The sequence below is a fragment of the Idiotropiscis lumnitzeri genome, chromosome 1 (genome assembly GCF_059441095.1).
Source record: "Idiotropiscis lumnitzeri isolate Australia: NSW breed Sydney's pygmy pipehorse chromosome 1, RoL_Ilum_1.0, whole genome shotgun sequence".
In the NCBI taxonomy this organism is placed as follows: domain Eukaryota; kingdom Metazoa; phylum Chordata; class Actinopteri; order Syngnathiformes; family Syngnathidae; genus Idiotropiscis; species Idiotropiscis lumnitzeri.
In genome coordinates this window covers 20,601,372-20,614,943 of record NC_142391.1, presented here as the reverse complement: position 1 = coordinate 20,614,943, position 13,572 = coordinate 20,601,372, and the positions used below count along the sequence as shown (strand labels likewise).

Here is a 13,572-nt window from a genome sequence, read left to right as displayed (position 1 = left end):
CCGACCATTTAAAAAAAAAAAAAAAAGAGTTATTTTTCTAACCTCATGTTTTAACTTGGATGTTCAACCTGTGAATATTATCATTCATCTCAGGGCATTGAATCAATTGCAACTGGACTGGTGTGGTCATCTTAAAGACCTTTAGACAGTTAATTTTCCTTTACTAATCATATCCTATTTTAGTTGTTTAAGTTCATGTTGTCTTCTTATTATCTATATATTCGCTGTTTATAACAGACGATGTTGTTTTAGGTTGTTTTGTTACCTGACATGTTTCTGCGACAATCTTTCGCACCGAACAAGGCGAAAGACTGTTGCAGTGTGGGGGAAGGATTTTTTTTTTTACGTTCCATTTTTCGTTTGATCCAATGTGCAGGTTCTTTTGTGAGTTCTTTCCCACTGCGAGTTTATGTAAACGTTTCGGTAAATAGAAACAGTTGGATGTGAGCAGGGATCAACAAGCATGCTACTTCAGCCAGTGCTAAATGAAAACAATAACCAGCAAATAGAAATGTTTTCTGTAATCAATCTTTTAAAACACAGGATCAGTCAAGATTAACATTTGTATGATGGTATAAAAGTCATGAGAATGGCACATCAGTGATGACATTCTATATAAGAAAGAGTCCACATAATCATTTTGACATGCTGCAAAAACTGGCCATGACCAAACGTCCATACAGTGGTGTCTTGACTTCAACAGTTGAATGTGTGAGTATTCTTTTACACTGTCTGCATGTTTTGCTGCCGTTTGTGTTCAAATACAAGCTGTTTATTAACAACCATAATATCAATGCTAGTTTTGTTAGCCTGTTTCCCATTATGTTTTAGTGTTATGCTAGTCTTTTTTTTTTTTTTTGGGAGGGGGGTATGTGGCTACACTTTTTTTTTTGTTTAGCTTTACAGTGGTGTAAACTGAATGGCAAGCACTTGGCATATATTTTTGAAGAATGGTTCAACACCTGCTGTTTGTTATGAAGTTTGCTGACACACATTTTGTGCTTGTAACTTTTTTTTTTGTCCGCAACACCAGACAAAAAAAATCCCAATTGATGGCTTATATCTTGAAAAACTCAAGCCGGGAGTTACACTTAAGTCAAGGTAGCAGCGTATTGTAAATAGGCTTTTGCTTAACATGAGCTTTTGTTCAGACACCGACGTCATACGTCTTATAAATACAACAATTGTAGCAACATGTCACTTTAGCACCATCTTTGAGGGCATTATGATTCCTATTCTAGTAGCCTTAGAAACGTTCAAAAAGCCAAAACATTAGCAGGAAAATGACACATCATACTGTAGCGTGTGTGATTTGAACAGAAGCAAACAGTTCGGTTATCACATGTCACAGTGCACATAATAGACCCACAAAGGACTATTATGAAGACTAAACAGAAAAGCGTTTGGTAAACATGAGTGCGATAGTACTGTATAATCTGGCACCCTGACAGATCGTGTATACAGTATCAAGCAATGAACAGGAACCCACCAATGGGTTTTTAACTCGTTGCAAAGAGACTTTATAAAGAAAAAAATAATGATAAAACTAACATTTCAGACAATGATGGTAAGTGTAAAGGAAAGATGGAGGTACAGAAAATGGGGGCATTTTCATAACACCTGTAGGTTGTATAGAGTGACAGCAAGGTGTGTGTACGTGTGTGTTTTCACTCGTCCGATTTCATCTTCATCTGCGCCTGCATCTGAGCGATCATCTCTTGCATGCGTCTCAGCTAAAGGAAAGTCAAAGAACAAGAAAAGATGATAATGATGATGACCGGCATTTGGAAAATGATTCTTGTGAGCATCCAGTCAAAGCATCTGAGCAATCTGCCGCCATCTTGTGAGGAAAAAGGAGAACCACGCAAGGTACATGTGCAATTTTTGCATTGGAATTGTTCTTTTTTTTAACTAGCAAGGAAAATTAAGTAGTTAAAATGGCGGATTTACAATTTTTGTATTTTTAGAAAGTTTCCCTTCAAGACAATAACAACTAATTCCAACTCGTCTTTCAAATCCTCTTAAAAATGTAACTTCAAGGCAAAATTGGATTTACATGAATATGATCATAGAGTGCAAAATACGTATTTTCAATTATTCCTATTCATCAAAAGCGCTTTTAAGTAGGTGCTTCACCCAAAATGCAAAATGACGTCAAACGTTTTACATTGTTCTCATTTTCTTTGATGCATTTCAACAACATCTCTAAAAACCTCTTGGAGTATCACAAACTATACAAAATAACAAATTTCAAGAGCGCCATAGTTGGAGTTTTTGTCCCTGCCCCCCCCCCCCCCCCCCCCCCTTTCTTTCTCTCTCCAAATGGAGGTCATTCCCACCATAAAAGTGGGCCAGGGCATCCGGAAAGGAAGTGAGGTCATATACTGCTCGACGTATGGAATATTGTTTGCAATCAGCTCTGATTGCAGCCGTCGGCTCAAGATTGTAACACAAAGACGATCATTAGGAAGTTGACCGCTGCCAAATGATGTGTATGGGCCAAATGCGGAAACAATGCATACACAACCAACACATTTGTTTACTGTGTGCGTGTGTGTGTGTGCACCTCGGCCTCTTTCTGCAGCAGTATCTGGTCTTTATCCATCACGTCCTCATCCACAGCTCTGCGGGGAACCAAACATTCTAAAATTAAAGGCGAAAGCAAGCAGCTCCTCTGCGTTGTTATCTGGCATGAAAAGCCTTTTACCTTCCGGCTTTCTTCAGCCTCTCTGAGCGGAAGTTTTCGTAATGCAGGTCCTGAGTCACCTCCTGCAGGTCTTGCATGTGCGTCCTGCAACGGGGACAGCACACGTGCGATTTCACATGGTTTTCACCATCTTTGGCCAACTAGGGCTCTGAGGCAAATTTCTGAAGTCGCTGCAAGAAGGTGCGGGGTCGCTTTCTCGGGACTCACACAAGCATGGTGCGCAGCTTGAGGAAGTCGTTGTGCTCGGGGTTCTCCACCTCCACGACTCCCCACGGGTACAGGCGGCCGCGGATCTTCTTGCCCTTCACCTCGATCAGCTGGTTGGAGCCAATCACAGCAAAAGGAATGCTGGCCTGAGTAGAGAAGATACAGTTTTGTCGAAATTATATTTGCGGGAATTTAATTTAATTCACTAATGTAATTCACAAGCAGCAGTTCGGCAAATAATAAACAACCCCCCACCCAAAAAAAAGAGTTTTCATGCTATTTATTGCCAATCCCAGGTAAAGTTTCCTGTCAAACTAAACATAAAATTGAGAATTTCACATGTATTTTAAACAATCACATAACATGGCCTTAGGAACGTCTGCTAGCAAAACGCTAACAATACAAACCACCATGGATGTGCTAACTAATAGCATCAATGCTGCATCGTCACAACCCTTTATGTAACATAAATGGTGCCGCAGACATGTAGACAGACAATGTGAAAATACTCATAGGCATATATTATTTATCCTCTGTGAAGAATGACTCATATTACTGCAGCTTACAGAATCACTTACTGAAACTCTTTATTCGTGCCTGTACTTCTGTAGTCTACTACCTTCTGGTGGCAAATGTGGCATCTTACGCGGAGTGAAACCTTTCAGAATTTTACTCTTTAGAATTATATTTTATAAATCACAAAAATCACCAAGTCACAAGCTCAAGTAGGGAGGGCTTCACAAATGGATTTGTTTAATGTACGTGTTTCACTTTTTGAATTGAACTGCAGAAAAAAAAAGACCTCGTCCGTCGACAACATGGGAAATAATTGAGAAGGACTTCCACAAGCATGTGAAGGAGTGGGAAAGAGGCTGAAGGTCAACTTCATCACCAGCAGGTGGAGACACTTTCAACGTGGCCCACTCACCTTGAGGACTCTGGTCTGCTCCTTGAATTCCTCATCCTCATCCGAGTCGGCGTCAGGTAGCTGATAGATTCGAATTCCGTGCTCTGCGATCTCGTCCAGGATCTGAAAGGCGAAAAAAGGGCGAGGCGCCCGGCGGGGTCATGACCAGTTTGCGAAAACTCCCTTCTCCAATCCCAAAAATGTTTCATCAAAGCAATGCTCTTGAGGAGCACCTCCACATCCACACGAAAACAGAGTCTTTGTTCCAAGCGCGCTGGCGCTTGTGCTGAAAAGACAGCTGCAGTTGAGACGGAGACGAAGGAAACCTCAGAGAGCAATCGGTGGGTGGGAGGACATATGCACATTGTTGCGGAAATACACTTCATTAAAGGAAACGAGTGGAGACGGAATGTGAAAAAAAAGTCACCTGCGTTGCGTGTTTCAAATGGAAAATGAATCATGGGGTCTGTGTGGGGGTGGCTAAGAACACAAAGGGGCTTTCTTCCCCCCGACCATGGGACACTTGTCAGTATTTATTATTCTAAACATCAAGGCAGCATTTGTCTTTTGTACTATATTGTTATGTCACGGAGCCAAGAAACGTCAAGCCTTGTTTTCCTGACTTTTGGGTCCACTTTCATGTAAGAGGAGAGGGAGGGGGGCGTATAAAGGGATGGACAGCGGTGAGGTGAGTCAGCTCCGATCCCAGGAAGTTTTCCGACGGAGAGCAGCTCCTGTTTGCACACTTCATTTGTTATGGCTGAAGCTAAAAGCTTGTTTTCTCAGTGAGGCAAATGTGCGCATCGTGTACGAGTGCGTATGTGGCGGGGGAGGAGGGGTGTCACGTATTGTTGTGCTGCAGATGTAAAAACAAACAAGCTTCGGAGAGCGTTGGGGCTTCTTCTCAACGCGCCAACTGGACTGTTCCGGGAATGTCTGCACTCAGCGAGAAAATAAACATGCTGCACACAATGGCAGGAAACAAACAAATGTATTTAAAAAAAAAAAAACAACAGTTCAGTAGTTCTATGACAAGGCAGCTAAGTACTCCCGTCAAACAATTTGCTAATAATTGCTGCATCTGAAAGAAAAGAAAGAAAAACAGAAATACGCAACAAACAGGGAGCAGAGTTGAGTTTCTCTTTACACTTCAAATAATCAGGAGGTCCTCGGTTCCATTTAGAAAGCGGCGACTATTTCGATCGTCGTCCATGACGAGCCGACGTTAGCGCAGCAGTGAAGTCAGAATTGCAGCATGTATGTGTATGAATCATCACGTCTAGGCCATGAATATAAAACAAGTAGAGCCGGCAAACTTTTTGTGAAGATTGGCCCACTTCCACTAAATCAAACCAATGTTTGACACATGATGTGGTATGCTTTGGAGCAGTTGCTTCCCTTCTTCCTTTTCGAATCGCCATCATCATCATCATTAGGTTTTGTTCGACCAACGAATCTGATCACAGACTATTTATTAGAGGGGTTTTGTTTTAAAACGTTTTCTGGCTTTCCTGAACGTCAATAGAATTGCAATCTATCTTTTTGTTGTTCTCTTCCATTTCCATTTTACTTTCAGTGGCAGCTTATCTAGACAGCAGTTGGGTGTGAAGTAACGGTGCCAAATACTGAAATCCACTATGCCCCCCAACACTTCAAGCTCGTAACACACACGCGCACACACAAACACACACAGTGATAAGATTCATTGATCAAATTCAATGTTCAGAATTTTTTTTTTTTTTTAAATGAATTCATCTTATTACCTCTTCCCAAAAAAAAATGATGAAAAGAAACAAATAACTACTACTCAGTTTGAATGGTGCGCCCCCCACTGTCAAAAGCAGGTACAAATTGTGATTGCATCAACCGCTGCCGTCTGCTCCTTTTGTTAAGTAAATTCATCATCAGCTTTTCATTGTAGCCTGTGATGCTCAAAATAAACACACACGTAATCATTAGCTTAGCATAGCTTCTAGCTGCTCCTTTGCTCTTGCCACTGAAGTACAGTCAACCATCACCGATTCAACAATCCAGCGGATTCTCCCGTGGCCATGTGAAGGCGTATTTGAAATCAGAGGAGTGTGAAATGAAATGAAAAGTGCTTTGGGATGGATGTCGCGATGGCCGGGCAGTACACGATGGTCTCCGTGGTTGTTTACGGGATCATGCGACGTGCTCAGCAACTCGTAAGTCGTGACACCTCTAATCATGAACAGGTGCCAGAAAGCCGGCCTGCCTTCTTCCAAATCCTTGTTGACTCCCGCAGCTTTGCTTAATCCCTCTTGCCTCACCGCACTCTCCTCCTTGTAGTTTTCTATTTTTGTTGGCAGCGCGAACCATCTTGATTTTATGACCATCCTGTGCGCTTTGCAAGACACCCCCACTCACTCGGAGCTGTTATGCTTGGCTACGCAACTCAACTCGGTGTCGTCAAGGCTGCAAACAATGCCCCTCGAGAGCCTACCTCAATATTAATTAGAAAAGGAAGCACGAGCTTCTGGTCAACGCTGTAGCTTAATATGAGGCATTGTTTCTGGAAAAATATCCATGCGGGCATTAGGAGAAATTTGAGGGTGGAGGCTGATATTTGATTTCGAATTAGTTCAAATTCAGTAAGATGAAGTGAAGAAAAAAAGAGGGGACCTACTAACGACACAAAGAGCTTGAAATGCTGTGGAGTTGCACAAGAGCTCAACAGCAAAACCTGTCATCAACAACGAGAGGGGAAGCTCTCTAATCTCGTTGTACACGGAGTGTAATGATAATAACGAGCATTTAGATTCTGAAAAAGACATCAACTATTTCATCCTGCGAACATGCAGAAAAAAAGAGGCTTCTCACAAGCCATGCCACAAAAACACCACCAAAAACTTTCTGAGGAATTCCCCAAAAAGTTGACAATATAACTAACGTAAAGAAAAAAGTGATGAACAGTGACGACACACACACACACACACACACACACACACACAAAAGACATCATTGAAATGACAGTTGTTGAAGAAGAAGACAGAGTCGAGCATGAGCGACCACTGGGAACAATACTTGGAAGTAGAAACGTGCTCGGGAGCACTCTTAGGAAATCAACAACTCTGAGAGCGAGAAAAAGAAAGCCAACCAGACAAAACAAAAAGAAAAGAAAAGAGTGCACTTGAAGAGGCAGAGGTCCATCAAGCTTAACTAATTCATCTCTGCCAATGTACAGAAAAGGCCTCCATCTGCACTCGCCAATGAGGAATGTACGCCTCAAAAGAGGAAAGGAGCAAAAAAAAAAAAAAAAAAGCAACAAAAGGTAACATTTCTGTAACCTCTGAGATGCTGCAGAGCCGAAAAGGCAATGCATCACTTTGAGATCAACTTTATTAGCATGATAAAATCAAATTTTGGGAGTGGATGCGGAGGTTGTTACCTAACGACAACGCTTGCGCGCCAGCTGGAGTGTAATGTGTCAATATGGAGATTCTTGTACTTTGTCAACTACAAACTGAGATAACACACTAGAGAAAGAATGTTCTATTTTGATATGAATCACATTTCACTGATTCATATCAGTGAAGAGGCATTAAGACTGAAAGCTGCGCTGCCGGGGAAATATTTCCAGAATACCAAATGTCTGTCCGCAATGTGCTCGGTTTGCTAGATTTTCTGTTCTTTGTTGAAAAGATGCTGTCAAATTCCTGAAAGTATTCATAGGTGTCAAGGAGGTACTGTTTGTTCAACTGATACGTCTCAATTGAGTCTTCAATTCAATTCAATTTCAGTTTTTCATACCGACAGAATATTCATCCTCTTTCTATACTGCTTAAGCTGTGCAGGGTTGCGGAGAGGTCCATTACGCTCTGGACTGGTCGCCAGTCGGTCGCATATTGAGACAGACAACCATTCACTCGTTTTTCAGGCATCACAAAAGCATCATACCGTAATTTTACGTGCAGAATGCACAAAATGTCTCCTAAAATAAATAGTCAAATTTGGGCTGCGCATTGTAAAAATAAGGAAAAATAATAAATAATCATCTAATTTAAATTTAAATTGTCCAAGGGGTGACTATGTGAGTTTGCATGGTTGCTTGTCTGAAGACCATTCCAGGGCCTTCGGGTTAAATAGAAATAGAAATTTGCGCCGTCTATTGAGCCCATGACATGCACAAAACGCGTTTGTCTGTAACCAGGAAACAATAGTCAAGCTAACGGTTGTCCCCAGAGAGTCTTTGTGAGGATGAAGGTGCCTCAACAATACCTGAGTGGCCGTGTCTCTCACATAAGTGACCGACCGCCTGCTCACTCTCTGATCTTGTGTAATCTGGCGTCAAGTCTTGGGGAAAAACAGTCGAGGGGAGGAGTGGTACCGCCACTGATTTTGTGTCTCCCACCATCTGAGCTGCACCGGCTCAAATAAAGTGGTACAGTAAGAAACAATACCACTGTGTGCACAGGATTTGACATTTTTCACGCACATTCCAGATAGATCCCACCACGGCGTGAAGGAGAGTTCGGACTGGATCAGACCGGAGTGCAACAGCTGGATTTGTTGGAATGGAAAGTTGCGAGGAAGTCACTGCAGCCTTGGTAACGTGGAGGTGTCACATGACTTGGCGGCGATCAGCGTCGTCGCCCCAACCACCGCCTCCCCGCCCCCCCATTGTCTTGCTCTAGCACTTTTGAGACCACCCCTTTTTTCCCCCCTTGTGATCAAAGAGTGGAACAATCGAGCAATTCAAGTCATCTTGTGTTGAAGGCTTATTTGGAAAGGGGTGAGCACACGTCACACTCTGCCGTTGGTCACCAAATCATACGGTCTCTAAAGTATCAAGAGATTCCTCAGGAAGAAGAAAACTGTCACCAGACAGCCCATCACTGTGTGCTCGTTTGATGAGGAAAAGTGTAGATTTAATGTTTTAAAGCGGGGAGATGCGGAGCATGACCTGGCACAATGACTATGGCAGGGCACAAAAATAAAGAGATAAGCGTGTTTCAAAGAGTGGCAGGAAGGAGAGCCGGTACGGCCTCATACTTAAACACACAAAAGCAGACAACATATTGTTGGAACTCAAAGTGGATAAATGCGTGTTTTTTTCCTTTGTTATGATCATTACGAATTTTGCTTGTTCGAAATCCTGTCTAAGCACGAGCCTACGACCAATTTGACACCGCTTTGAAATGGCCAGTTTTAAGTAGCGACCGCCGTTAGCATCATTGCGACTTGCAGATGTGCTCAATCGAAAAGATGACATGACGGGTTGCTGGTTTTGTTCGGCGGCTGCGGCTAAACTGTTAATGTTTACGTGGGCAAACTCTGGCTGCGTTCAACTTCATCACTTGTTCAAATGAGTCAACAGTTGTGTAGTGTGGCTTGTTTTGGACGAGCCCTTTGGAAGATTACACCAAGCCGTGTGTGCACGTTTGGTTATTGCTACTAAAACTATTTGCTTCTTTGATTTAATGGTGGATTCTGTTGACAATTCAAAGTGAGGAGGAAAAGCTGGACTCTGATTGGCTGCAGTCGCACACATTTCCGCCACGTCTGATGGCGTACGTGATCAGCTGCGACCTGATCACGTAATATCACAAGTCTCAATTATATCTCATATTGCACTTCGGAAGGTAATCGATTCAAGTAAGGACATTTTGTCAAATGCCCACAACGACAAAAACATACTTCTCTGGTAACTTGTCTGCAAGTGAAACCTTTGAAAGACGCACATAAAATCTCTTCTGTCTTTACATAGTGGTTCAACTTTCAAATTTCCTCGTAAAAAAATTCAAACTAAAATGCGCAAAATTCCCCCTGGTCTTTTCTAGCTCAACAGACCTTGCAACTGTTGAAACAGCTTTAAGGTTCTGTTATTGTACTGGAGGAAAACACAGGCTGGTACGATCATCCGGGACAAAAATGTGTCCCTGCGGGGCCGTAGGATTTGTTCACACAGCAGCGCATGCTCGAGTGCTTTGGGGAGACGACATTGAGGCAGACAATGAGGGGAAAACTGTGACTGCGCCCCTGCCGGGGGTGAAATACAGCAGCTGAGCGGCCAAACGTGAGGAGGGGGTTAGCTCGAGGGTAGGGTCCAGCGTGGGGGGGGGCGAGAGCCGGTGCAATAAGGATCGGGGGGGGTGTTGGCTGAGAAAAGTACGGAGAAAGGATGAGGACGTGGAATAGGAATAACCAGAACGGAGGAAACAGGAGGGAGCAGAGGAAAAAGCACAGCACAATTGTCAACTGGCAAAATGCTCATAACAACACTTGGCAAACTTTAATTTTGGACAGTAACTGTCACAACGATAAACTCAAAGCAAAAAAAAAAAAAAAAACACAAGGTGAGGGTGTAAATATGCATCAAATCTCAACTCCAGATTCACTTTTGAACCTTCCCGTTAAAAGCATGGAATTAGATGTTCTGACGGGGAAAAAGTCCAAAAGTTGAAACTGACAAGTGATGAATACAAACGCAATGAAATATTGAATTAAAGTTTTACGGGTTGGAAAGAAGCTGACTTCCTGGATGAGCCATCCACTGAACGCACTTGACGCTGAAAGATTTGTCCTGTGCTTCAATTGCACACATCACAAAGTTAAAAAAGATGTGGCGTCAAAAGCACACCGTAGCTTTGTGCCCCATCCAAAACAGATGTGCGTCTTCTCGGCTGGGACGAGAACAAAAAGCAGTAAAGCTGATTGAGACCCAAGCCCGGCACAGGATATGACTGGAAGGCCCCAGACTGAGAGAAAGGATCAGCCCTTCTCTGGGCAATTTATGAGCAGGAGACCATCGCACGCCCCCCCTCCTCCCTCCCCCCTTCAAGGAAATTGGCATTAGCGCAGGCGGTGGGAAGAAAAAAAGCAAGAGGTAGAAGAGGGGGCCATTTCAAGAGAGGAAAAGGAAGAATGTGCAAGAAACAATCAATAGTGAGAAAATGAAAACATTTACAACAGCAACCCCCCCCCCTTCACGCCCCTTGCTCTGTTTGTAAGTCTGAGCTGCTTGAAGTAACATGACATCTCCTGACATTGCAGGATGTGTATAATGTGCTGTACAAGCTGTTTCCCCTCGCTTTTAACAAGAGAGAGTGAATACCAAGGTGGGGGGGGGTCTTATTTACTGAGAGACAAAAAAAATACTAATAATAAAAATATTGAAGGGCTTCATGGCTGCCGGCACTGAAAGCAGCAGAGAAAGGCGCGTTGCTCGACATTCTGACAGGATGCACACATGTACCCACAAGAAGCACTTCAGCTAATCTGATCCAAGTAACTTTGATACATTATAATGAGCACATTTGTTCTTATACATCACCACTTCATTTTTTCGGTTTTGTTTTTTGAAACACTTTTCCCCATGACAAATAGAATGACAATAATCCCCCTACTTCAAAAAAAGATACGCTCTCCATATCAAAATGTTGCAAACCCTCATTAACAACGGTTTCAAGAGCGTGTTGGAGGAGGGAAACATTTAAAACATGCAGGAAGTCGGCCCTCAAGGACGGGAGTTTTGACACATTTAACGCAACTGTGAGACTGGCGTGAACTGAGTGGGATGTGGACACACGTGCATCAAACTGCAACAAGTTCCAGTAAGTTGTGACGGCGACAATAGTTCAGCACAGGACGTGGTTGCTCGGCAAAGTCATCTGCATTACATGATGCCTGCTACCTGCTGCGACATTAATGGCTTTTCCAGGCAGTGAAAAGGGACAAAATCAACTGCTTGTATTTGTGAATGCTTGTACATATTGTGTGATATGTTATCTGCAGTTTAGGACGGAGGTCAGCTGTGGCAGGAAACAAAAGTTTTGCTCAATTCAAATTGCCACAGGAAGGGTTGATGCGGGTCAAAACACAAAGCAACCCGACAAAGTACGATTTGGCCGATAGGTCCCACAAGGGAGGAACGTCAAATCTGACTTGAGAACCAATCACACCTCCCCTGAAGCTATTGCCGCCCTCCAGACAGCAATAGTGGATAGAAATCTCCCATGCTCAATTCAAAACTTGACTTGGAACTGATCAGATACTTGGGATTGGGGGGGCAATGACGTGATCTTTTCGTCCAAAACCGTCAACACATCAAATTAAAAACAAAAAAATGTTGAACTGCACAAATGAAGAAATCACAACTTCCATTAATAATGGAACTTAACTTCCTTGTCACTATTCATGTGTAATTTGTGCCTATCCAGAGATGGGGCACAGTCCGTCCATCCGCCATTACCATTAGCCTCAAAAACATAGCCATAGAGTGCGGTCAGACTGGTGAAACGTAAGAAGCGCGTTCAAAGGACGAAGACGGATGTGGACGGAGAACGATTATTTTTATGACTAAGGACGAGGAAAGCCCAGCAAAATAGGGTCAAGTGCTCATCTCTGTCATACATAACTTTGTACACAAATTGTGACTCCATCTCAAAGACGAGTGTACATTTAATCACATTTACATTCATTCCACTTAAAGGGCGAGAGTAAATTCCAACTGTTTTGTGCCCTTAACTCATTCACTACCAGCCAAGTAAAGAAAATTAATTTTTGACGTCTTTAGTCGTCAATGGCAGTCAATGCGTTAATGCCACCTTGCAATTCCACAAAATGCCACCTCAGTTGAGTTTTCAGCAGTCTTGCTGTGCAAAAGCAAATTTCCTGTGAAAGTGAATCGACTCCTTTGTGCTGGTGTCTGGTGCCGGCTGCGGGGCCTGAATGAAGCACAGGAGGGGAGGTGTGAGCTTTGAAGAGGCAGCTGGGGGGGGGGGGGGGGGGGCTTGCAATTAAAAAGCCCCAGGTTGAAAAAGTCATTTATGTCGGAGAGTAATCAGAGGCAGGAAAAGCCTGCGATGAATGCGATCAGCTGTGACGTGTGCATTGTCCTGCTGCGTCCTTCCACCTATCGTCAGCAGGAAACTCGGGAGCGTGCAAGCGGCCTGACACTTGGAGGTGCTCCAAAAGGAAGTATGAAGGACGAGCTGAGACGACGCATCGGTGTTGTAAACACCCGCGTTGCCATACTTTTATATTGTCCGAAAAACACATCAATCATTAAAAGCGCCCAGGGAGGCACACTTTTACGTCCTGTGAATAATATATTTGAATTGCAAAAAACAAGAGCAGCAGCAGTTGCGCATAAGCTCAACTTTTTGTGCCTTACCCGTCTCTTCAAGCGATCCCTCTCCCTCAGCGTCAGCGTGTCGGCCTTAGCAATGACTGGGACGATATTGACTTTGCTGTGGATGGCCTTCATGAACTCCACATCCAAAGGCTTTAGGCTGGTGGGCAAAAACATGAATCATAATTTTTTTTTTTTTTTTAAATATCTCAAGATGGAGAAGACAGCAGAGAGAGGTCACTGAAGAATGGAACACAAAAAGAAGGGACTTGAGGAATTCAATGGCTCGCGTATGAAATCAAAGGTAGAACAATGTACGGTAATCGCAGTGTCAGACGACGTCAGCGAGTGTTTCCTTACCCGTGTCCAAAAGGCGAGATGAAGTAGAAGCAGCAGTGCACCCTGTTGTCCACTATGTGGCGTCGGTTGAGGCCGCTCTCGTCGTGGAGGTAGCGCTCAAACTGATTGTCGATGTACTGGATGATGGTCTTGAAACTTCACGCCGCCGCCGCCGTGGGGGATCGAAAAGGAAAGGAAACGACAACCACCATCAGCATGCAACATCAAGATTTGTGTTGAAATGTGACTGAAAACGCCGTCTGTGCGCATTGTGAACAAGCCGCAAGTCAATTGGCAATCCTGAACAGATTGTGCTTA

The 13,572-nt window shown here is 43.4% G+C and overlaps 1 protein-coding gene across 1 annotated transcript in view; it reads right to left on the bottom strand.

The window, feature by feature from the left end:
* Positions 1–506: 506 nt before the first annotated feature.
* LOC148343616 (septin-2) overlaps positions 507–13,572 on the bottom strand; it is a 28,072-nt gene continuing 15,006 nt past the window's right edge. Inside the window, exons 6-12 of the mRNA XM_088286602.1 lie at positions 13,276–13,410; positions 12,958–13,075; positions 3,843–3,944; positions 2,915–3,060; positions 2,708–2,791; positions 2,567–2,624; positions 507–1,733 (exon numbers count right to left, since the gene is read on the bottom strand). Of these exons, the coding sequence (XP_088142728.1) occupies positions 1,668–1,733; positions 2,567–2,624; positions 2,708–2,791; positions 2,915–3,060; positions 3,843–3,944; positions 12,958–13,075; positions 13,276–13,410 (709 nt within the window). The 3' untranslated portion in view covers positions 507–1,667. The remainder of the gene's footprint in view (positions 1,734–2,566; positions 2,625–2,707; positions 2,792–2,914; positions 3,061–3,842; positions 3,945–12,957; positions 13,076–13,275; positions 13,411–13,572) is intronic.